The 23,808-nt window shown below is 28.6% G+C and overlaps 1 protein-coding gene across 10 annotated transcripts in view; it reads left to right on the top strand.

Annotated features, from left to right (window-relative positions):
• The window catches only part of LOC135931132 (uncharacterized), a 45,113-nt gene extending 21,566 nt beyond the window's left edge, over window positions 1-23,547 (top strand). For 8 of the 10 annotated variants that reach the window (XM_065468026.1, XM_065468021.1, XM_065468023.1 and 5 more), the window contains 12 exons: window positions 7,808-7,969; window positions 8,290-8,390; window positions 8,557-8,931; window positions 9,882-10,086; window positions 10,134-10,169; window positions 10,223-12,550; window positions 17,618-17,723; window positions 17,769-17,900; window positions 17,965-18,126; window positions 18,172-18,258; window positions 18,489-18,590; window positions 23,445-23,547. In XM_065468026.1, the coding sequence (XP_065324098.1) occupies window positions 7,808-7,969; window positions 8,290-8,390; window positions 8,557-8,931; window positions 9,882-10,086; window positions 10,134-10,169; window positions 10,223-12,550; window positions 17,618-17,723; window positions 17,769-17,900; window positions 17,965-18,126; window positions 18,172-18,258; window positions 18,489-18,590; window positions 23,445-23,535 (3,887 nt within the window). In that variant the 3' untranslated portion in view covers window positions 23,536-23,547. Of the gene's footprint in view, window positions 1-7,807; window positions 7,970-8,289; window positions 8,391-8,556; window positions 8,932-9,881; window positions 10,087-10,133; window positions 10,170-10,222; window positions 12,551-17,617; window positions 17,724-17,768; window positions 17,901-17,964; window positions 18,127-18,171; window positions 18,259-18,488; window positions 18,591-18,634; window positions 19,035-23,444 lie in introns of those variants that run through there. The other 2 variants (XM_065468025.1, XM_065468024.1) reach the window with 2 other exon arrangements.
• The last annotated feature ends 261 nt before the right edge of the window (window positions 23,548-23,808 follow it).

Genomic DNA, 23,808 nt, shown 5'->3' with positions numbered 1-23,808 from the left:
ATTCTTGTTCTAAGTCACTAACTTGGAATCATAATTTATATTTGTTGAATGTTTATTTGCCAATTTTGTCAAATAACTTGAATTTAATAATTCATCTTCATCCTCATTAGCTATATTTACTACCTGATTATCATCATTCTCTATAAGTTTAAGATGTTTTATTATCTATTAAATACTTTGACACAATTGTCAATTTTTAAAATCTTGGATCTAAAAGAGAAGCCAATACCTAGATAATTTTAAATAAAAAATAATAGAATATACTTATATAATATTACTTGCAGATTACAAACCGGAAAGGGCAACGCATGTTTTTTTAGCATATTTTCCTTAAGTGATTAACTATCACTATCACTTACTATTAAATGTGTTTCAATTTCACTTCTAAAAAGTAACGCCAAATTTAAAGTAGACCCTTTTGTACTGAAAGAAATTCGACAGTTTCTTTAAATTTTGAAAGAAATGCTAATAGTTTTTCTACTAGATCAGATTCATAATTTGATAATTTGAGAAAGTGCTTCCCAATTCTTTTCAAAGCATTATTAATTAAATTTTTATTTAATCCAGATATGCTTTCTAGCATAATTAATATTCTATGCCAACGTGTTGGGATATTTAATTTTAAGGTTTTCATATGTGTGGAATTATTGTTAATATTATCATTGGAATTGCCAATTTGAAAATGGGTATCCGGGTATGGATCAATGCTGTCAAGATCTAACATGTCTGATGTTAAAGCTATTATACTTAAGCATTTTCTTTGATATTCCTCGAATTCAAATTCAACCTCTGCAGCTTTATATCTTAGAGCAGTAATAATTTCTCTAATTCTTTTGCAAAAAATTTCCAGACTACGGATTTTTTATTATCCAGAGTTAGGATACTAAAATTATTTATAGAATTATTAAAGTAGATGCATCCATTTTAAAAATATGTAAAATTATGGTAACTTTTAGAATTTTAGATTTTTGATTGATTGAATTCTATAATGACGTCAATTATAATTATGATTTTAAAATGGTAGGAAATAAAAATTCATCAAAATCCTGATTATTAAAAAATTACAAGAGTTATGTTGACCAATTATTAGAATAAAAAGGTAGAAAGAAATTTCTGCGCCGGCCGTGCGCCGTCGATATAACTTCTTATCAAATACAATATTATACAAAAATTTTTATTAAATACTATAATTATAATGTGATTTTTAATTTTCGTGGGAATATTGCCAATTCATCGAGAATTTCATTTGTCTTTGGAACCAAATCTCTGAGGATTTTAACAGAGCTAACCCATTTAGCCGAGATTCGCAAGTAGTACTTCGTAAATATGTTTTATACCTTCTCAAGTTGGAAAAAGTCCTTTCATTCGTACATGTTGTAATAGGCAAACATGCAAGAATATAAAACAACTTCAAAATATTAGGAAATTGAGCTAAGGTTTCTTTACACCGATTGAGCGCATAAATAGTGTTATGAAATCTTAAGGAGATATTATTATTTTTATTTCTTTTATCGATTTTTTGGATTGTTATTATTTTTTATTTTCTTTTATCGATTTTTTTGAATTGTGACTAATTTTTTTTGACCAATTCTTGGAATTTGTATTTTTTGAAAAAGATTTTTTTTTTGTTTTTTTTCTTAGAAAATAAAAATAAAAAATTATATTTTTTTGGAAAAAGATTTTGTTTTTTTTCTTAGAAAGATGAAAAAGTTATATGAAAAATAATAAAATTGAAAAAAGAAAATCCATTTCAGCATTAAGGAAATATAAGATTACGTAAAATCTCGACTTTGAAATTCGGCGACTTAGCAATTTAACAAATAAGAAATTTAACACTGGCGACGACACGGGCGACGAACAGAGGAAATAACTAAAATTCGATATAAAAGTATCTAAGATGACACCATCGATTCCCATTAAGGATAACAGTGATTCTTTCTCAATATTTCGTATTAAATTAGAGGCATATTTTATATTGAATGATATATCTGCCAACGAGAAAAAAAGGGCAGCACTCGTATCTGCATTGTCCACCGACGACTTAAATAAAGTAATTTTAAAATTCGCTCCCAAATCTATTAATAAAATTAAATATAACGATATGTTAGATTCTTTGATAGCTAACGAAAAAAAAATAGCACCATTGGAAAGTTTCCAATTTGTTAAACGTACCCAAAGAGAGGGAGAAACTAATTTGGAATTTTTAAATTTGTTAAAGGCTTTAGCATTGAAATGCAACTTCAAAGAGAAATATGAAGAAAATCTAAAAATGCAGATAATCAACGGATTGGAGAGTAAAGAGATCAAAACAAAGTTATTATTAGAAGAGGACATGGGAGTAGAGGAAATCGAAAAACTCCTCCAAACTATAGATTTGATAGAGGAAAAAGAAAAAGCGAAAGATATATTTTATTGTCAAGATGGAAAGGATCGATGCGAAGATAAAATAGAAAGTAATAAAATAAATTATATACAAGACAATCAAAAGCGCAGCCAGGAACGATATAGGGACAATTATCCTTACCAGACAAGATTAGATAATAGATTCATTAGATATAATTACAACTCGAAATATGGAAGGCATAATAATGATAACCCGCAGTACAATTATAAAAATAATGATAACAAATATAATAATAATGTTAACAAATATAGTAATAATGATAACAAATACTATCAATATTATTGGTACGATAACAATGAATATTATCATAAAAACAAATATCAATATTCTGATAAGATAAGGGGAAAGTACAGCGCTAACAATAATAACTATAAATACAACGACAATCAATATTTCCAGACAAAAAAACTTGCTTCAAATGCGGTAGTGACAAACATCTGATCAAATCTTGCGATCAAAAAGGCCACGAGGAAGATATATCGTATATATACTCGATGGATATCAAATCTTGTAAAGAAAAATTCAAAATCAATCTAAGTATAGAGGGTAAGGAAATAAACATGATCCTAGATACAGGAGCATCAGTATCAATTATTTCTTAAAAGACTTGGAATACAATCAACTCCGATAAAATGATTCATGATTCGGGCACAAAATTAAGACGAAGGTAACGAAATAGCCATTATAGGTAGCGTGGAAGTGAAAGTTCAAATAAAAGATATCATAAAAAATCTACCTTTGGTTATAGTGAAATCTGATGGACCATCATTGGTAGACATTAACTGGCTGAAGGAATATAGAGAATTGATATGGAAAGAATCAATATTAGGAGGGACCGAAGATGCATACGATAATAATAATAATATATATTACATGGGACAAGAATTGAAAGCGGTAACGGAAAAATACATAACAATATTCGATAAAAAGTTAGGAAAATTGAACAATATGGAAGTCCATCTGAATATAAAAGACAATGCGACACCAAATTTTGCGCCCCTAGAAAAATTGCATATGCTTTAGAAGAAAAGATTGATGAGGAACTAAAAAATGGATCGAAAACGAAGTAATAGAACCTATAAAGTATTCGGAATGGGCCAGTCCTCTGGTGCCCATAATTAAGTCCAACGGGAGTATAAGGCTTTGCGTAGACTACAAAATAACTATAATAAATCCATGGATGATAGCGGATATATACCCTATCCCTAGAATACAGGAAATATTTAATAAATTAAGAAAAGGGGAAAAGTTTTCAACCATTGACTTTTCAAATGCATACCACCAAGTAGTAATAGATTCTGATTCGAGAAAGCATTTAGCTATTAACACTCAAAAAGGTCTGTTTCAATTCAAAAGAATGCCATTCGGAATAACTTCGGCGTCAGCAATATTCCAAAAGACTATGGATCTAATTTTCGGGAAAATGACAGGAGTAGCATACTAATTTGACGATCTAATAATCACAGGTTCTTCGGATGAAGAACATCAAAATAATCTAGAAAAAGTATTCCAACGAATGGCGGAATTCGGTCTTAAAGCAAATTACGAAAAGAGTAAATTTCTTAAAGAAAAAATAAAATATCTAGGTCACGTTATATCCAGTAGAGGTCTTATGCCCTCAGAGGAGAAGCTAGAAGCCATAAAGTATGCTCCAACTCCGGAGTCAATTAATGAATCGCAGTCGTTATTAGGCCTCATGAATTATTACCATCGATTCATAAAAAATTTTTCAACGATTGTGGCACCCCTCTATGATTTATTAAAGAGAGGTAACACTTTCCTATGGACGGAAGAATGCAGATCAAGTATTGAGATATTAAAAAAATGCTTGAGCAATCCTCCAATAATCGTTCATTTTGATCCAGATAAAGAGATCCAACTCACTACGGACGCATCTATGAAAGGTGTAGGAGCCGTACTATCTCATACCGAAAAAGATGGATCTGAGAATCCCATATGTTTTGCTTCACGGACACTATCAATGGCAGAAAAAACTACTCAACTATTGAAAGGGAAGCATTAGGGCTCGTATTCGGAGATAAGAAATTTTATGAATATTTAGTAAGTCAAACTTTTACAATATGGACCGACCATAAACCACTTGTTTATATATTCGGTAACAAAAGTTCGGCAAATATAACGTCACCACGATTGTTCATATGGTCTCTAATGCTAGGAGAGTACAATTGCGAGATAAAATACAAGGCTGGTAAGGAAAACAATGTGGCAGACGGACTCTCAAGATGCCCAATGGAAGATAATACCAAAGATCATTGAAGAAGTATATTTTATAAACGAGTATCCGATATCAGCAGATGAAATTCGGAAAAAACTAGATAACGACGATACGTTAAAAAAGGTAAAGGAAAGTATAAAAACTCAATTCAAGGTAAAAGATGACAAATAATATGAAATTTGCAAAAACAATTTATGGGAAAAAGATGGATGTTTATATAAAGGGGAAAGAATAATAATTCCAACATAATTGCGGAAAAAAATACTAAACGAATTACATAGTGGTCATCAAAGAATCGTCAGAATGAAAAGCTTAGCTAGGCAAATGTATGGTGGCCCGGAATCGACCGTGAAATAGAAGAACTATGCCATCAATGCGAATCGTGTAATACATGGGCAAACAATCCTCCAAAAGTATAAGATCACCATTGGGAGAAACCGACAAGACCGTGGCAAAGAGTTCATATAGATTTCGCAGGACCGTTCAAAAACACCATGTGGCTAATATTGGTAGACGCTTTTACCAAATGTGTTGAGGTAAAAGGAATGACGGCCACCACATCAGAGAGAACCATGGGGGTATTAGGTGAAATATTTTCTAGATGGTGATATCCGGAATCGTTAGTATAAGATAACGGATCGCAATTTACTAGTTATTCATTCAAAGAATATTGCAAGAGACATAGAATAAAGCACATACTGACCCCTCCTTACCACCCGAGCTCCAACGGATAGGCGGAACGGATGGTAAGAACAGTTAAAACTGCCACGGAGAAAAATGCAACCAATCACAAATACGATAATTTAAACGAATTCTTATTAGCTTATAGAAACACCCAGCACACGACTACAGGACAAACCCCTGCACAGATAATGTTTGGACGGAATGCTCGGAGACGATACGCACGCAGATCAAAGAGGTACATTTTTCAAGATAGGACAATCAGTATGGACGAAAACTTATAGTGACAAAGTAAAGTGGATCAAGGGGACTATAGTGGGCCGATCGGGGAAGTTCATTACTGTGGATACCGCTAAGGGCCAATGGAAGAGACATAAGGATCAAATTAGAAAATCTTTTTAAAAAAGGGAGATGTTATGAAATCTTAAGTAGATATTATTATTTTTATTTCTTTTATCGATTTTTTGGATTGTAATTATTTTTTATTTTCTTTTATCGATTTTTTTGAATTGTGACTAATTTTTTTTGACCAATTCTTGGAATTTTTATTTTTTGAAAAAGATTTTGTTTTTTTTTCTTCGAAAAATGAAATAAAAAAGTTGTATGAAAAATAATAAAATTGAAAAAAAGAAAATCCATTTCAGCATTAAGGAAATATATTATTTAAGATTACGTAAAATCTTGACTTAGAAATTCGGCGACTTAGCAATTCAACAAATAATAAATTTAACAAATAGCATGCTCAGGTAAAATAGCTAAACGTAGTAAATATTTATATTTCAATCACTGATTAAATTTATTTTTTATTTCAGTATCAATATCATAGGAATAAAATTTTGCTAAATATTTAATTTTACTAATAGTGGCATTAGAAAACGAAGAAGGATCTTTGGGTAATAAAACTTGAAGATTGCTAAAGACTTGTTTTTTATCTAAAAACCGCACTTTTATTTGCGATAAAAAGTATCTAAGAATGGGTTGAAAATGGATATTTTATAATATTCTTCAGTTGAGCCAATATTTATTTTACATCTCAGTAATTGCCTAGGTGCTAAACGAGGTTTAATTAGTGTTATATCATAAAATTTAGCCTTCGATTCAACGTCTAGATAAATATTATGACATCTACATTCATTCATATTGTATCTACCTGTTCATATATATTTTCCGCCACATCAATAACCTGAATCAAATCTAAATTTGATTTTTGTAAATTTCTACAAAGTAGTGAGCTATAGGAAAATAATTTATTGATGCAACTAGCAGCAATAAACTATGATTGATCAATTGAATTCAATAATGATATCGCTTCTGACGACACATTACTTTTTTTCATGCTCAGTTTTATTTAACTTTTGTATTTCTATTTCTTTTGTTCTACAAAATGGAAATAAAAATGAAAAATATTTTATAGATATTTATTAATAATTAAAATATTATTAAAAATACTTATTAATTCTTACTCACTAATAATTTTGAATTTAATAAAATAATTATATATAATAATAAAATAAATTACCGTTTGATTTCAATCTCTTTGACTAAAATTATTCCATTTTATTAATATTTTTGAATAATATGTTGGAAAATTGATATTCAAATATTTGTAAAATTTTGATTTGGAAGTGGGAGAGGGGGGGTGGGGGGGGGGGTAAAAATTTTATTAGCTTAAAATGATATTTATGAAAACAGTCAAATTTGCAATGGGGGGGGAATCCCCCCCCCATTGGTTACACGCCTGCCCAGTGAAATAGTTTTTTTCTACCACGGGGTGGATTTTGAATTCAAGGAAAACATCATTATGTCCCGAAAATTTAAATAAAAGTATTTTTATACATGATTATTATAAAATTACGAAATTGATTTTATATTTATAATGAATTTTCTTTTGATAAAGATTAAAAAATATGCCGAAATAGGTCAGTGTATATTTTATTTTATTTTTTTCAAAAAAATTTATTAGTAATAAAAGAAATATATATTATAAAATTTTAACTGCGCTGATTTACGCCGCATTGGTTGACGGCGGCTAAAAATCGGCGCGCCGCCGGCCTCCAATTAGATTTTTGAAGTTCGCGCCGGTCGCCGATAGTTTCTTTGGCGCACAGGTCTAGGTAATATTCATTTTAAAAATAAAAAATGTATTTGTATTCTTCTGAAAATCGCGAATTCGTAATAAATACAAAGTACTTTTTATTTTTTATTATTTAAAACAAATATTTAATATTATTTAAAATATTGAAATAGTTACTAAATATAAATACCAAAAAGTATTTATATTTCCCAACCCTGCATGAAGTTATTATTATGAACACAAATCCTAATAAATATTAGGTAATATAATATATATATATATATAAGATTATGATATGATTATCTATAACTTTCAAGCACAGAATATTCACTTTTATCATCGTGCTAAAAAAGGCTTTTTTTGATAGGCCTGCTCATATTAAAAAATTATTATTGAATAAAAACTTGATTAGCCACAATAATACTTGACACCATATGTTTGAGCTCGGATGCCGGGAGGACTACTATGAAAGATATGGAGGTGATTGAAAGGTTGCAAAGCCATTTGCCAGGCCTCGCTGGAGACCGAGACAAATTGTACGAAAATTTAACCAAAGCCAAATGCGATATATCTTGTAACATATTTTTTGATGAATTGTTTCATTTTTTTGCTATAAAATTAATATCATCATAATTTGAAATACTAATATGGTCTTCTTTTATTTGAATGCTACAAAACAGTCATTGACTCAATCCTTAGAGATGCTTTCTTTTAAGTAGGTTACCTTTTAGAATTATTTTATAGAAGATTTATATGGCTCGGAATAGATTTATAGAGAAGTTTGGTTTTTATTTTATTATGAACTTGGTATATTTAAGTTAAATGTTGTATATAATTTTGCTTTGATTTTTTCTCCATTGGTAAAAATATGCACGCTTCTAATTTCTTATTTAGGTTTTAGTGACATCGAACTATTGTTAAAAGATGTAAAAATTGTCGCCAACTCTAACGGTGCTGTTAAGATAGCTGTTTCTTCCTTTCCAGTTTTAGCTCAAGTTTATTTACGATTATATTTTGAATAATTTGTTATTTGTTAAAAGTTTTTCTTACTTTAATATCTATTTTATTTAATTAATAATTCTTAAAAACATAAATTGTGCTTAATTATATAAAATAAATACAATACACATATTATTTATAAAAAAAATATTTTATTCAAAGGTTGTTCTAACAACTAGGGGGTCTTCAATGTTAAATAGCTTGAATTCGTTTTGTAAAGCAAATTGTTACAACGCAAGCCTTATATTGGGTATAAATCTCGAAAAAGTGAATGGTGAAAATACGAATGGTGACCTAGGAAAAATAGCCAGGGACATGGCTATATATTGTGCCGCACAAGATATTCATCTAGATCTTCTATCCACGTTGCCTTATTATCTTACTGAATTTAATAATAACGAATTAGGTTTAGTCCCCATATCTACTGCCTTTACCAAGTTTGACGATGGCAATATAGGTAGTTCATTATTTCTCTTCAATCAACTCAACGTAAAAGCTACTAGGAAACATATCATTCCTATGTTACAAAAATATTTGGTAAGCTAATTTAAAACAACATCTTGCTTAGAAATATTTTTTAAGTTTATGGAAATAGGGAAAAATTTTTCTTTCAGAAACATCAAAGTTTAAAAAAAATAAATTGTGATCTCCGATCACAAAGATTGGATTCTTAAGACCCCTGGCATAGTACAGCATGCTCTCAAATTTTGTGTCAATGTTTAAGCCATTTTATTTAAAAAGTAAATAAAAATAATGGTATAATTTATTTGTAGCAATATTCAATTTAGAATATATTTTAATAAATATTGCATGAAACTAAGATTTATAATTTCTTTATAATGATATTTTTTAATGAATATTAGATGTTAATCGTCGTTGTGATTGTGAAAATTATTGTCGTTATGTATATTTATCAATTTAACTGTTTATACTTTAACGAATAAAAGAATTTTTGTTCATTACTTTTTAAGTTGATTAAATAAATAAGCTCGCTAGTAGTTTAATATACTCTCAGATGAGTTAATTAAATATGCATGATTTTATATAAATATAAATTAATAATATTCCATAAAAATGAATATTTAATATTATAATCCCCAGCAACACATTCAAAAATGATATAAATTAAAAACTATTCTTCTTACTAAAAGAGTATTAATTATAAGCACATTACCTTAATCTATTTAAACCAACAACTAAAATTGGATATATAAACTTTCCAATTGTTTGTATATATAGAGGTCTATGTTATATTGCTATTAAAAAGATTCTTAGAAAAATCTATTTTAGTGGACTTTAGTTAAAAAAAAATTAATCTAAACTAAATGCACATCATTCCACATGGCAATATATTTAAATTAGGGTAATAAAACCGCCAAAATTTTATTTCCATAACCATTTTGTTTTTTAAATGTAAACACTTTTAAGTGAAAAAAAATGAAACTTATCGATAATTTAATAAATCACAATTCCTAAATTTTGATAAGATTGATGAAGATGAATCTTCTTTCGAGAAAAATATGATTCCCATTCCCACATTTGATGGTAATTCAATTGAGGAGGATAATGAAGAACTTGAACAAAATAAAAATGGAGTATATGATGCAGATACAGTATTTAAAATTGGAGATTATTTTAATTTGGATGATTCTAGACCTTTTGATAGTACACAACTAAACGCTAAATATACTGGTAAATTATTTATAATATATTTTATTTAAATCTAAATTATTTTAAAGGAGTACCACGTAATGACGAATCGAAATACTCATTAAGTTTTTTTTTAAATATTAAATTATTAATATTTATTATTAAATACAAATTGTAGGAGTGCTTCCCGAAAATTTTGATAATTTGGAAAATGTAGGGGTACCACTAATGAAAAGAAGCCCTGATGTAACGAATTTTCAAAATGATAACCTAATAAATTCATACGAAGAAGATTTTGGTAATAATAATCCAAAAACTTTTAACTATAATATATCGAAATGTGATAATGATAAGAATCATTTTGATTATGTAACTAACTATAATAAACCAATAAAACTCGACGATGAAATTGAAAATCTCATCGATCAAATTCAATTGTTAAATGAAGACTTAAATTCGCGCGAAGATGCTTTTCAAAATTTTGCGAATTATTCTTTGCCACAGATATCAGTATCGGATGAAAAATTAAGTCAAAATATAAAATTAATATCGGAGAGTAAAAACGACTATATTTATACCGATACTAATGATAAATGTCTCAAAACATATATAGCCAATATATTGATAAAATCAATAAATGGAAAGAATTCCCATCAACTAATATTTGAAGACAATTCCAAATTGCCTGACGAATATATATCTTCTTTAGACGTTTTAGCAAAAAAACTAGGAAATAACGCTCTAAAAAATGCTATAAACTTAAGTGAAGAAGAGGGAAATTCCGATTTAATAAACCCATACTTAGATGTAAATTTGTGTCCTAAATCCCCTTCTGTTTTAAAAAGCTTATCAAAATTGAATGGGAATTATCAAAAAAATGATTTATTTAAGCCTAAATCTATACTCTGTAGTGATCATTTAAGTTTTTCTCGCTTAATGGATGATAAAATACCAGGTGAAGCATATGTAGTAAACAGCATTGATTCAAACAATCCCTTTTTAAATGAGATCAATAATTACGATTTTAAAAATTTGTCAAATGGTGTGATTAAATTTCCAATGAAAATAGGCCATGTATTTCAAAATGACATAGATCGATATATGTTTTCAGACACAAATAAAGAAAATTTGGATATTTTTTATGATAATTTAGACAATTTAAACGGGGAAGTATATAACGAAATAGAGGATGAGCATATTGGTACACCAAAAGCTCCTTCTAAAAATGAACACTTGTTGAAATTAAAGCTATCTGACTCTATAGATATATTTTTTGATAATTCTAAAAAGGACTTAGCCATAGCACCTGAAATTAATACCTTATTAAATCAAGAAAGAGTTAATAAATACAATCCCTATAATGATTCGCAAACTTATCCGCCATCTATTAGTGAAAAGGATAATTTAAAAGAAACCATATTAAGAAACCAAATGAGTTTCCTAAGCTCGTTAAATAAATTCAATGATATTAAAGATTCACTGCAGAATGATATTGGCGAAAAAAGTTATCCTTATGAAACACCCACTCAAAATCTGTTTTACGATCATTTCGATGAAATGAACGGAGAAGTTTACGCTGAAACAATGGATAAACATTTGAACGGAGATAAAATAAAACCTTTCAAGGATGAACTATTGACTGAAAAGGTGAAATTGAAATCTTCTATTTTGATGAATCCTAAATTTTCATCATCATTAGATTATTATGCTAGTTTTCCTGCTTCATCCTACGATAAAATTACTCACATCAATAATGTAAGCAGTGAGATTAAAATTAATTTCAACTGTTACAATAAATTGGCGGAAAATACAGCTAAATCGATTATAAAAAATTTAAACCAATTTTCTTCCGAAAAATTTGATGTAAGTAAAACGTCACCGCCAGCTAAAAATTACAAAAAAGATAATACCATAGCTAGTTACAAATCTCTCGATAATTATAGCAATCCAAAATATCAGGTAAATGATTGGATTATTTATAATGATATCCCAAAACAAATTCCAAAAATTCCGATTAAGAGAGCATTTAGTGAAAGTTTATCATTCTTAGCCTGTCCTACCATAACCATAACTCCAAATAGTCCAATTATAGATAAAACTAGTGAAATTATTATTGAACATTTTAAAAATGATAAAGTTATATTTCAAAACGTTATGTTACAGCAAATAAATTCGTTTAATAATAATTTCTCCAAATCAGATATTAAGAGTGATGATGATAGTGAATTAAACTCGTCGGATAATCAGGATTACACTAAAACAGATGATTCCAATTTTGAAACAAACTCAAGGCTTTTAGATAATAAACCTGACGAGTTAAATTCTACCCAATCGAAACCTTTAACCAACCTTATTAATGAATCCTATCAAGCCAATTCAATTGAAATTCTCCGACAAGATCCTTTAATGAAGGAATTAACACTGGAAGAAGATTTATATGATCATATAAATTATAGGCTGGATTCCGAAATAATTGAGCCTTATAAACGCATATTTTCACACGGAGGTAAAAAATATTCTACATTTCGCTGTTTAATTATAATAGGGTTCTATCTCCACTTTTGGTCGAATTGAGTTGGGGTCGAAATATTATTCTTAGTGGTTTCTATTGTTGTTAAACGGCTTGATTGAGCCGATTTTTAAAAACGGCTAACTCAACAATATAGCTAAGAAGATATTGCCTAAGCATCGAGATTTCGCTAATAGATGTTCAATCCCATGTGCTATCAATGAGCAAAATCTTTAGGCCTGCATAATATTTTTCTGGATAAAATATTGAGTTAGCCGTTTTTATAAATCGGCTCAAATTGAGCCGTTTAACAACACTAGTGGTTCTTTCCTTCTCTTTAAGCTCAAAAACCCCGAAATATTAATTTTAAATGTTTTTTCTGTAGCCAAATAAAGTTCTCTCTCCTTTTGACCTATTGTTTTTATTATAGGGTTTTATTTGCTTAACCAATCATAAAATATTATTTTTATGAGATGTTAATCAAAAATATTTATATTTTAAAAATCGTTTCTTCAAATTTATAAAAGAAATTCAAGCTACATTAATTGGAAAAAGGTAGCGTTTGAGAGTTTTGTCAGTTATAGTACCTAAGATAAGGGTATATAAATTCTTAGTGAGAAAAGAAAGGAGATAAAAACAAGGCTCTTTTCCCAACTTTTTATAATATTAATGAATGTTTATAATGGTAAAATTTCAATATTCCGACAGGGATAAAACAAATACAAGTTTGGTTTTTATTTTATGAATGATTTTTTGGTTTTGAAATATTAAAAAAAATAACTGTTTAATCCTTTTAAATTCAAAACTTTCTATTTTTGTCTCCAACCCTAGTCAGTCAGACCTAGTTCTTCATTTTTACCCATTCAAATCTCATACTCTCTACTTTTACCTGAACTTCATTTGCTTCTATATATTAAATTTTATCTGACGGCCACTACTTCCATCTCCCTCTCCAAAAAACCCAGCATACTTTCTTCCCTCCTCACCTGCATTCACTCAAAACTCTCCCCTCTTTATCTAATATTTAATCCCTTATAGAAATTTATTTTACCTTATCCCCGTGGCCATTATACCCCCCCCCCTCTCCCATCCGAATTCACAAACCACTCCTATACTTTATTCTACCTTCATCTATCCTAACCTTTTACTCTTTTTATCTGAATTTATCTTCTTACTAATCTAACATCGAATTCTCATTTGCATGTAAAAAATCGAATATTATTGTTAGAATTATTCCTAAACACCAAAATCAAAATTTTCAAAAATATATCCCTTTGATAATATGATTCATTACTATTATAGAGTTATATAAAAAAATATAATCCAGAATGCGCCAAACATAAGGTCCGTGAAGTTGTAGGAACGATGTAAGGATCAATTACCAAAACCTATGCCATTATTTAGAGTCTTAATTGATCTTCAAACCAGACATCAGCGGAATCAAAGGTTATTGAGTTATAAGCAAAATAATGAGAGTGCGAAGATTTGCAGCTGTAGGAATGATTTGAGGATCAATTACCGAAATTTATATCATTATATAGCCCGTTAATTGATCCTAATTGATCTTCTATCCGGAAAGCAGCGGAATGAACCGTTACTGAGTTATGAGCAAAATAAGAAAGTGTTGGCACTTTGCCAAAACCGAAAATATAAAAGATCACGATCTGAAACTTGGCAATTATTTAGGCTTTAATTTGTGCGTTAATAATTTCCAAACTGGATATCGATATCACTAACCGCAACTGAGTTATGACTTGTTTTTATAGCGTGAAGTTGTAGGAATTTTTTTAAAAAGTGAGGATCAATTACTAAAAATTATGCCAAAGTGTGGTGCGTTAATTGATCCTCCAGAATCTTTAAACCGCATATCAACGGAATGAACCGTTCGTGATTTATAAGCAAAACAAAAAGTATTGGCACTTTGCCAAAACCGAAAATAAAAAAGATCATGTTTTGAAACTTGACAATTATGTAGTATTCAATACGTACATTAACAATCACCAAACCGGATATCGATATAACTAACCAATACCGAGTTATAACCGTTTTAAAAACGTTAAGTTGGCGGAAATATTTAAGCTGTAGGAACGATTTGGGGATCAATTACCGAAACTTATATCATTGTATAGCCCGTTAATTGATCCTAATTGATCTTCTATCCAGAAACCAGCGGAATGAATCGTTACTGAGTTATGAGCAAAATAAGAAAGTGTTGGCACTTTGCCAAAACCGAAAATATAAAAGATCACGATCTGAAACTTGGCAATTATTTAGGCTTTAATTTGTGCGTTAATAATTTCCAAACCGAATATCGATATCACTAACCATAACTGAGTTATGACCTGTTTTTATAGCGTGAAGTTTAGGAATTTTTTTAAAAAGTGAGGATCAATTACTAAAAATTAGGCAAAAGTGTGGTGCGTTAATTGATCCTCCAGAATCTTTAAACCGCATATCAACGAAATGAACCGTTCGTGATTTATAAGCAAAACAAAAAAGTATTGGCCCTTTGCCAAAACCGAAAATTAAAAAGATCATGTTTTAAAACTTGGCAATTATGTAGTATTCAATACGTACATTAACAACCACCAAACCGCGTATCCGTATCACCAACCGTGACCGAGTTATAACGGTTTTAAAAACGTGAAGTTGGCGGAATTTTTTTTTTAAAGTGAGGATCAATTACCGAAATTTATGCCAAAGTGTAGAGCGTTCGCATATCAACGGAAAGAACCATTCGTGATTTATAAGCAAAACAAAAAAGTATTGGCATTTTGCCAAAACCGAAAATAAAAAGGATCATGTTTTGAAACTTGGCAATTATGTAGTATTAAAAAAATGATTGCTCAAATTTTTAATTTTGGCAAGTTGCCAAAACCTTTCTATTTTGCTTATAACTCACGAACGGTTTATTCCGTTGGTATGCGGTTTAAAGATTCTGGAGGATCAATTAACGCTCTACACTTTGGCATGAATTTCAGTAATTGATCCTCACTTTTTAAAAAAATTCCTACAACTTCACGCTATAAAAACAGGTCATAACTCTGTTGCGGTTAGTGATATCGATATCCGGTATGGAAATTATTAACGCACAAATTAAAGCCTAAATAATTGCCAAGTTTCAGATCGTGATCTTTTATATTTTCGGTTTTGGCAGAGTGCCAACACTTTCTTATTTTGCTCATAACTCAGTAACGATTTATTCCGCTGCTTTCCGGATAGAAGATCAATTAGGATCAATTAACGGGCTATACAATGATATATATTTCGGTAATTGATCCCCAAATCGTTCCTACAGCTTAAATATTTCCGCCAACTTAACGTTTTTAAAATGGTTATAACTCGGTATTGGTTAGTGATATCGATATCCAGTTTGGTGATTGTTAATGTACGTATTGAATACTACATAATTGCCAAGTTTCAAAACATGATCTTTTTTATTTTCGGTTTTGGCAAAGTGCCAACACTTTTTTGTTTTGCTTATAAATCACGAACGGCACATTCCGTTGATATGCGGTTTAAAGATTCTGGAGGATCAATTAACGCACCACACTTTAGCATAATTTTTAGTAATTCACTTTTTAAAAAAATTCCTACAACTTCACGCTATAAAAACAGGTCATAACTCAGTTGCGGTTAGTGATATCGATATCCGGTTTGGAAATTATTAACGCACAAATTAAAGCCTAAATAATTGCCAAGTTTCAGATCGTGATCTTTTATATTTTCGGTTTTGGCAAAGTGCCAACACTTTCTTATTTTGCTCATAACTCAGTATCGGTTTATTCCGCTGCTTTCCGGATAGAAGATTAATTAGGATCAATTAACGGGCAATGGTATAAGTTTCGGTAATTGATCCTCAAATCGTTCCTACAGCTGCAAATCTTCGCACTCTCATTATTTTGCTTATAACTCAATAGCCTTTAATTTTTTTGACATTCCGTTTGAAGAATACGGGGGATCAATTAAGGTACTGAATATTGGCTATAACTAAAAAAATGATTGCTCAAATTTTTAATTTGCAAGATGCCAAAACCTTTCTATTTTGCTTATAACTCACGAACGGTTTATTCCGTTGATATGCGGTTTAAAGATTCTGGAGGATCAATTAACGCACCACAATTTGGTATAGTTTTTGGTAATTGATCCTCACTTTTTAAAAAAATTCCTACAACTTCACGCTTTAAAAACAGGTCATAACTCGGTTGCGGTTAGTGATATCGTTATCCGGTTTGGAAATTATTAACGCACAAAAGCCTAAATAATTGTAAAGTTTCAGATCGTGATCTTTTATATTTTCGGTTTTGGCAAAGTGCCAACACTTTCTTATTTTGCTCATAACTCAGTAACGGTTCATTCCGCTGCTTTCCGGATAGAAGATCAATTAGGATCAATTATCGGGCTATATAATGGTATAAATTTCGGTAATTGATCCTCAAATCATTCCTACAGCTGCAAATCTTCGCACTCTCATTATTTTGCTAACTCAATAATCTTTGATTCCGCTGATGTCTGGTTTGAAGATCAATTAGGATCAATTAAGACTCTAAATAATGGCATAGGTTTTGGTAATTGATCCTTACATCGTTCCTACAACTTCACGGACCTTCAAACATTAAATAGGGAATAAACTTCAAGAAAACATACATTTTCAGATTAAAATGCATTTTGAGAACTATAATACTCTATATTAGAGAGGGGGGAGGGGTTATTCGCTTCTTTTGAATGAATTGAATGTGAATAATTTATTATTCGATTCGTATTAATTTGTCCTAAGCCTAGTTTGAACCATAGATGGAACATAAAAAAGCCTTTTACTCACTCTTATTGACATAATGATTTTAAAATCACTTTTTTGCCATTTTCATAAAAAAAATAGTATATAAAAAAAAAGATAATTGGCATAGTTTAAGTATATCAAAAATTTAAAAAAAAAGTTTAAATATCTTATAGTTTTAGTCAGAGAGCGATAGTGTTTTAAATGGCTATAATTAATCCAGATGTAGATAGAACACTATATTAATCAAGTAGCGATATTTTAGGATTTTTTTGATCATGTAACAGGATACTTTGAGGACAACAAAAGTACACCCATTGTATGTCTCTATGCGTGTTATTTGCCATGCCGCTCTACCCCCAATTACGAATATATAATGGAACAATTATTCTTGTAAATTTATAGACAAATATTAAAATTAAAAAAAAATATCCATAGTTACATAGTAAAAACTCTGCATATACTAGTCGAGGATGATTATATAATAATATTTTTTGAGGGATCAGCGCCTAAAAACCTATTACCTAATTTCAGATGGTTGTTGAAATATTATCGACTATTGGAACAAAAGTTTGATATAGTGTTAACATAATTTATTTATTTATGTCGTTCATTTATAAAATTTTATGGGAAGGCAAGGATATGAAGTTTTGCTTGATCAAAATGTTAATTTTTGCAGAAACTACTTTAAAAAGAATGGTAAGTTACCCTCAAGATTATTGAGCAGTAATGACGAAGACGAAGTTACTTGCCTACAAAAAAAATTGAGTTTGAGTACCTTGACACATCTACGAAAGTTTAAAAAGAATCTATCAATAATTTCTAACTATTATATTTTTAGATTGAAAAAAAATATAAAAAGTATTTATGTGGTGCATCCCAGTTTATGGTTTCGTACGGTTTGTTATATGTGCAGACCCTTTATGGTGTAAGATCTCATTATTATAAATATATCAAAATTTGTAGATTAACATAAATCGAAAATAATTTATAATATTTTAAAAACAATAAATGGGAAAACGATTAGTAAAATTTAGTCTATTCTCTCATTATAGTTAGTTTTTTTATCGTCTAGTTTTCAGAATGAGTAATTAATAAATTAATTATAGAAAACAATATCATATATTAATTCATTTTTTTTCCTATGTCGTTATATAGATCCAAATTTTGGCAAAAATTAAATTTTGTCAACTCTCTCAAAATTTTAAAAGAAAATATTCCAACTTTGGACTTAAATTTTTTGCCAGATCAACTCTTAAGGTATTAAAATTATTATCTATGATAATATCATTTTGTTTTATTAGCTATGATTCGAAATTATGAACCAAATCACGAAATAAACATTCTAATTTAATTTTTTTTGTTTTATTGTATTCCAAGTGGTACATTATATTAATTTATCGTAAATCTTATAACACACATTTTTTGTATATCATGCATAAATAACGGAGAGACCTTATATAATCATCTTTTAACGATTTTTGAATTATTATTTTTAAAAAAATTTATAGGAAACTAAACTAACTATGGACAAATGATTGTTAAAATTTGATTTAAGCCTTTTTTAGTTTTTAGATATATATTATTTAACGTATTCCATTGTCATAATTGTAATTTGTTTAAATTCTAATCTTATCTCAAAAAATATACAGATATTAGATCGTACTAATATTTATATTACTATATTACTATATAAAATTATCAAATTATTTATAACTACATCACATTCACCCCAGTAACTGAAAAAATCGGGGTCACATATATATAATTTTATCAAAATTTAATAAAGAAAAATTACAATGCAAGATTTGAATATGAAGGTTTTTAATTTCAGAAAATAATTTTCATTGTCTTTGCCGACTTACGATAAGACCTGTAATACTGATGAGGTAATAAATTAGAGCTATATTATATGATCTAGGCATTTCTACACCCCGATTTAACCAATAATGACATTAACCCCCTAATGTAATATAGCAAAGAATTTAAATATCTTGAACAAAATTAACAAAAAACAACCCCCCCCCCTCCAAACTTCTTTGACATGCCTTCTAATACCTTTACTCCTACCATATTTAATTTTAGTGAAGATCTTAATTCATCACCAACGTAGTAAAAGTACATGTAATAATCTATTAAAATGCAAGATGTATTGGATTTCAATACAACTTAATTAAAGGGTACTATATAAATGCTCGGTAGAATAATTAAAATGTGCAGTTATGAAATAATTAGTTGCACAGTTTTGAAATTAATTAAATGCACAGTACTTTATTCTGTTAAGTTTTTAAAATTATTTTTAAAAATTTACCCATTAAAATATAAGTATTTAACCCCCATTTTTCTTGATAAATATTAACCCTAACTTTCATATGACCTAACTTTGACCTTACTCTCTTTCCTAAGATACATGTTCAAGAGAGTTAATTGGGCAAATAAAATATTATTTAAAAAAAAATTAATTTCCAGAACGATATTTAAGTTTTTTTTATTAATATAAAAAAAGCTGCTCATTTTAATTAAAAAACTATGCAGATAATTTAAAAAACAGCGCGGATTTAAAAAAAAACTGTAAAAATAATATATAAAAAAACTGCATTTTAAGACTTTGAATTTTAAAATTGTATTGAGTCAGATATCATTAGATCTGGATGATAAAAATCTTTAAGATAAATGACGTTTTAAATTTGATATTTGTGAAAAAGATTTAATATGTGATAAAAAAATGACCGACATGAAATTTAAAAATCAAACATGCTACTCCAACCCTTTTTTTTAAAAATATTGGGGCCATCATTTGCCTGCCCTTCTCACATATATAAAATTTAATTCTTGCAAAATTATTAATTCATTGGATACATCTATATTTTATTTAACCAAGGGTTGAAAAAAAAATCTTCAAAAATTTTTTGAAGATTTTTTTTGCCTAAAGTTTTAAGCAAAATATATTTGAAGATCTTAGAATTAAAGATTTTTTTAAAAAAGATCGAAATCACATTTTTAAAAATTTATGATTTTAATATGAAAGATTTTTTATGCGTAAAAATCACAAAAATTTACTTATAAAAGATTTCTTACAAAAAAAAATCGAAATTTTAGGTAAATCAAAAAACCTGTTTGAGCACTCTCAAAAAAATCTTCGTTTTACAAAAATCTTATTTTAAAATTTTTCAAAGATCAAAATTTTTGAAGATTTTTTATTTTGAAGATCATTTTAAACTGTTTAGCACATTTTCTATTGACATCGCAAAATCTATCTTGAAAAATAGAAGAGCGTTTATAGCATGTTATAATAAACTTCAACCTAGAGAAGCTTCTTTAGGCACTACAATTTCCACAATGATTACTCATTAAAATTATTAGGTCAACAGATATATTTGAAAAAACGGATTGATTCTCTATATTTATTCAGGAGGGGGCTAATGAATTGACCCTTTTTAAAAAGTAAATTATAATAAATACCTTTTGGTTTCTATATGATTGAGTTATAAGTTATCAAATATTAAATCCTTGTTGGATTTGATAAGAAATTTATATCATTTTCCGCCTACAGATTATTTATCGCATAATTTTTTTCAGAAAATTTGCCCTCGATTTTTGATTGCAATTCTCGAGCTTTTATAAGGACTTGATCCTTGAATCGGTAATATAATCATTTACAGTTTTTTTTATCATGGGGGTAACAGATGGCAATTGAAGTTATATGTAAATTTTAAAAGTTTTTCTCATTTAAAATACTATACTGATAATATTGAAGTATTCTAGGAAACTAAATATACTTATAACTAGTGGTGAAAATAAACGCGTTCATATTTAAAGCATTTTTAATAAAATTCGTTTTTTTTAAAAAATGTTTCTTAATCAATTTAAAATTTTCATTTAAAAAAAATCATAACAATTATTTTTCTAGCTGTTTCTTTCAAACATTTTTCAGCACTGTTCCCTAATTTGAAATGGTATATGTTTTATATTATACTAAATTTGGTAGATAAAAATCAGTTTGGAACGTGGACTAATTCTGAATATTTTTCTAAAGGGTTCTCGGTTCCTAAAAAAGATCAAAATGGGATTATTGTTCCGGTTCTTAGTTTGATGTGATTCTAAGAGTTCCGGGCTCAACTCTCTTAATAAGCAATGAAGAATTGATTCCATGTATAACACATTCATCCCACACGCTAGATGAGTTTATGACTTTAATTATACTTGCCTAGTATAGATTAATTTTTTTTGCAATTTCTTCCAATTAATGTAATTCCTGTCTATAATTTATAAATTTTATTCAATAAAATAAATGATGTATGTTTTCTCGGTTTTAATATTTTACCCCATATGCCATCCCATCTTATCGAGGCATGGTGGCAAAAACGACTAAATCTCAACGTCCAGGTGAAATAAAAAACCCCAATTTTTTTTGTAGCCTAATGTTATACTAACATATACAATTATAAAATTCCGCTTGGGCTAAATAAAAAATTTATTGCAAATAGTTAAATCTTGATTTAACCCCAGTCTTCTACACATTATTTCTCTGTTACATGGAGTCCTACCTACATAATTTTATATTTAAAAATTTTTTTTTGAATTTTCCTTGTCGAGTTAGAATTAATAGTGGAGAAAACTTAGATATTTTCTAGTACCGAAAATCATTATCAAGGGTAAGAGTAGATTTGTTGTGGCGTCTAAGTTTAACTATCTTATTCTTACTATACACACTGGTCTCAGAAGTTATGACTTTTTAAATAAATATTTTTTAAAGTTCAGCTCAAAAATTATTTAAATTTTCTTTGCTAAGAGATAATGTCAGGGTCAACTTTTGTTATATCACGAAGTTAGAACTCCTTTCTAAAATTAAAAACTATCCAGTTGAAAAGAAAATAGTTAAAAAATTTATATTTTCCTTTAGGGCTAACTTCCTCTTAAGCTTTGAGGTTTTAGAAATCTTTGACATAGCAGACTCAAAACAGAGAAATCAAAAGAATCCTTATTGATTTTAAAAACATTTAACTTTTCAAAGATATTAGATGAAATATTATGTTAAATAATTGAGAAGACATCATATTGAGTCAGGCTCGGATCATTTGACTTCAAACCTGACCCAATTTATGGCTAACTTAATTTGACTGAGCAATTTAACAACACTATCGGCAATTCCATTAGCTCATGTCAAAAACGTTTTCAGCATAGGGAATTCCACAAAGAGCTCGAGCCTATCAGATGAAAATTTAAAAAAAAAATATATAATTTTTTACCATTAGTAAATATTAGATAAAATAATATTGAATTTAACAGCTGACTACATTTTAATAAAATTGAACTAACATACATATACTTAAAAATTATATGTATAAATTTTATTGATTAACATTGTTTTTTAAAAAAATACTATAAATTTATGTGATTAGACTAAACTTTTATATTTTATTCATGTTTTATAATAAAAAAATAAGGAAATCCTACTTATTTTCTTCGTTTATTTGGTTTTTATTTTTCAAAATATTTTTATGGGTATATCAAAAAAGATATGTTATGAATAATTTAAAAACCCAACTTATAAAATAAAACCCAGAATGAACTGAATTTCTTTTAAAAACTAGACCCCAATATTATTATAAACAGAATGCAACTTTACGATTTTAAAATAAGAACAATGCAACTGAAGTTAAATATAATGGGTGGACACCCTAGAGCTGCATTGGGCAAGGTTTCGGTCCGCCCGCCCAAGCCCGGGTAAAAAAATTTTCGAGAATGGGCAGGCGGGCGGGTTAAAAAATTTGAAACTATGGGCGGGCTAGGCGGGCGGGTTAAGAAATTTAAACAATGGGCGGGCGGGTTAAGGAAATTTAAAATTTTTGTTCAAAAAAACACTAAAATAAATAATTGTTTAAATGATCTATAACAATATTTCTTTTTTTAATGTACCAATCGTTTTTTAAGTGAAGAACATTTACCTAACTATATTATGTAATAAACACAACAATAAAACTTTTTTCTTTAAATAAATAAACATTTTTGTTTATTAAAAATTTCCTTTTATGGGAATGTAATAAAACTTTCCTCTTAAAATTTCCTTTTTTTGGGTTTGCAATCTGCATTTGTTTTCACTTTTATTTAAAGATCTCACTTGAGGAAGAGGATATACTTCAAACGGATATCCTACTTTGGTGGATACGGCAAGAAAGAGATTTGCCAAAGCTATCAAGATTAGCAAGAAAAATATTGGCAATTCCTGCAACTAGTGCTTCTTCCGAACGCGGATTTAGCATTGCTGGAAGATTTTTAGAACAAGAAGAACGTGTTTGAATCCAGAAAATGTCGATTCATTATTATTTTTGCATTATAATTACATATAATATTAATTTTACAATTATATTTTTTCATAAATATTCAATTTGATCAAATAAATTGTCCATAATTTACATTGATTATTTTTATACATATTAATTTCCTAAATTATAAACTTTTTCTAGAGGTGTAATGT

The sequence above is a fragment of the Gordionus sp. m RMFG-2023 genome, chromosome 1 (assembly GCF_954871325.1).
Source record: "Gordionus sp. m RMFG-2023 chromosome 1, tfGorSpeb1-WG-v2, whole genome shotgun sequence".
Taxonomy (NCBI): domain Eukaryota; kingdom Metazoa; phylum Nematomorpha; class Gordioida; order Chordodea; family Parachordodidae; genus Gordionus; species Gordionus sp. m RMFG-2023.
This window is presented reverse-complemented; position numbering and strand designations above follow the sequence as displayed.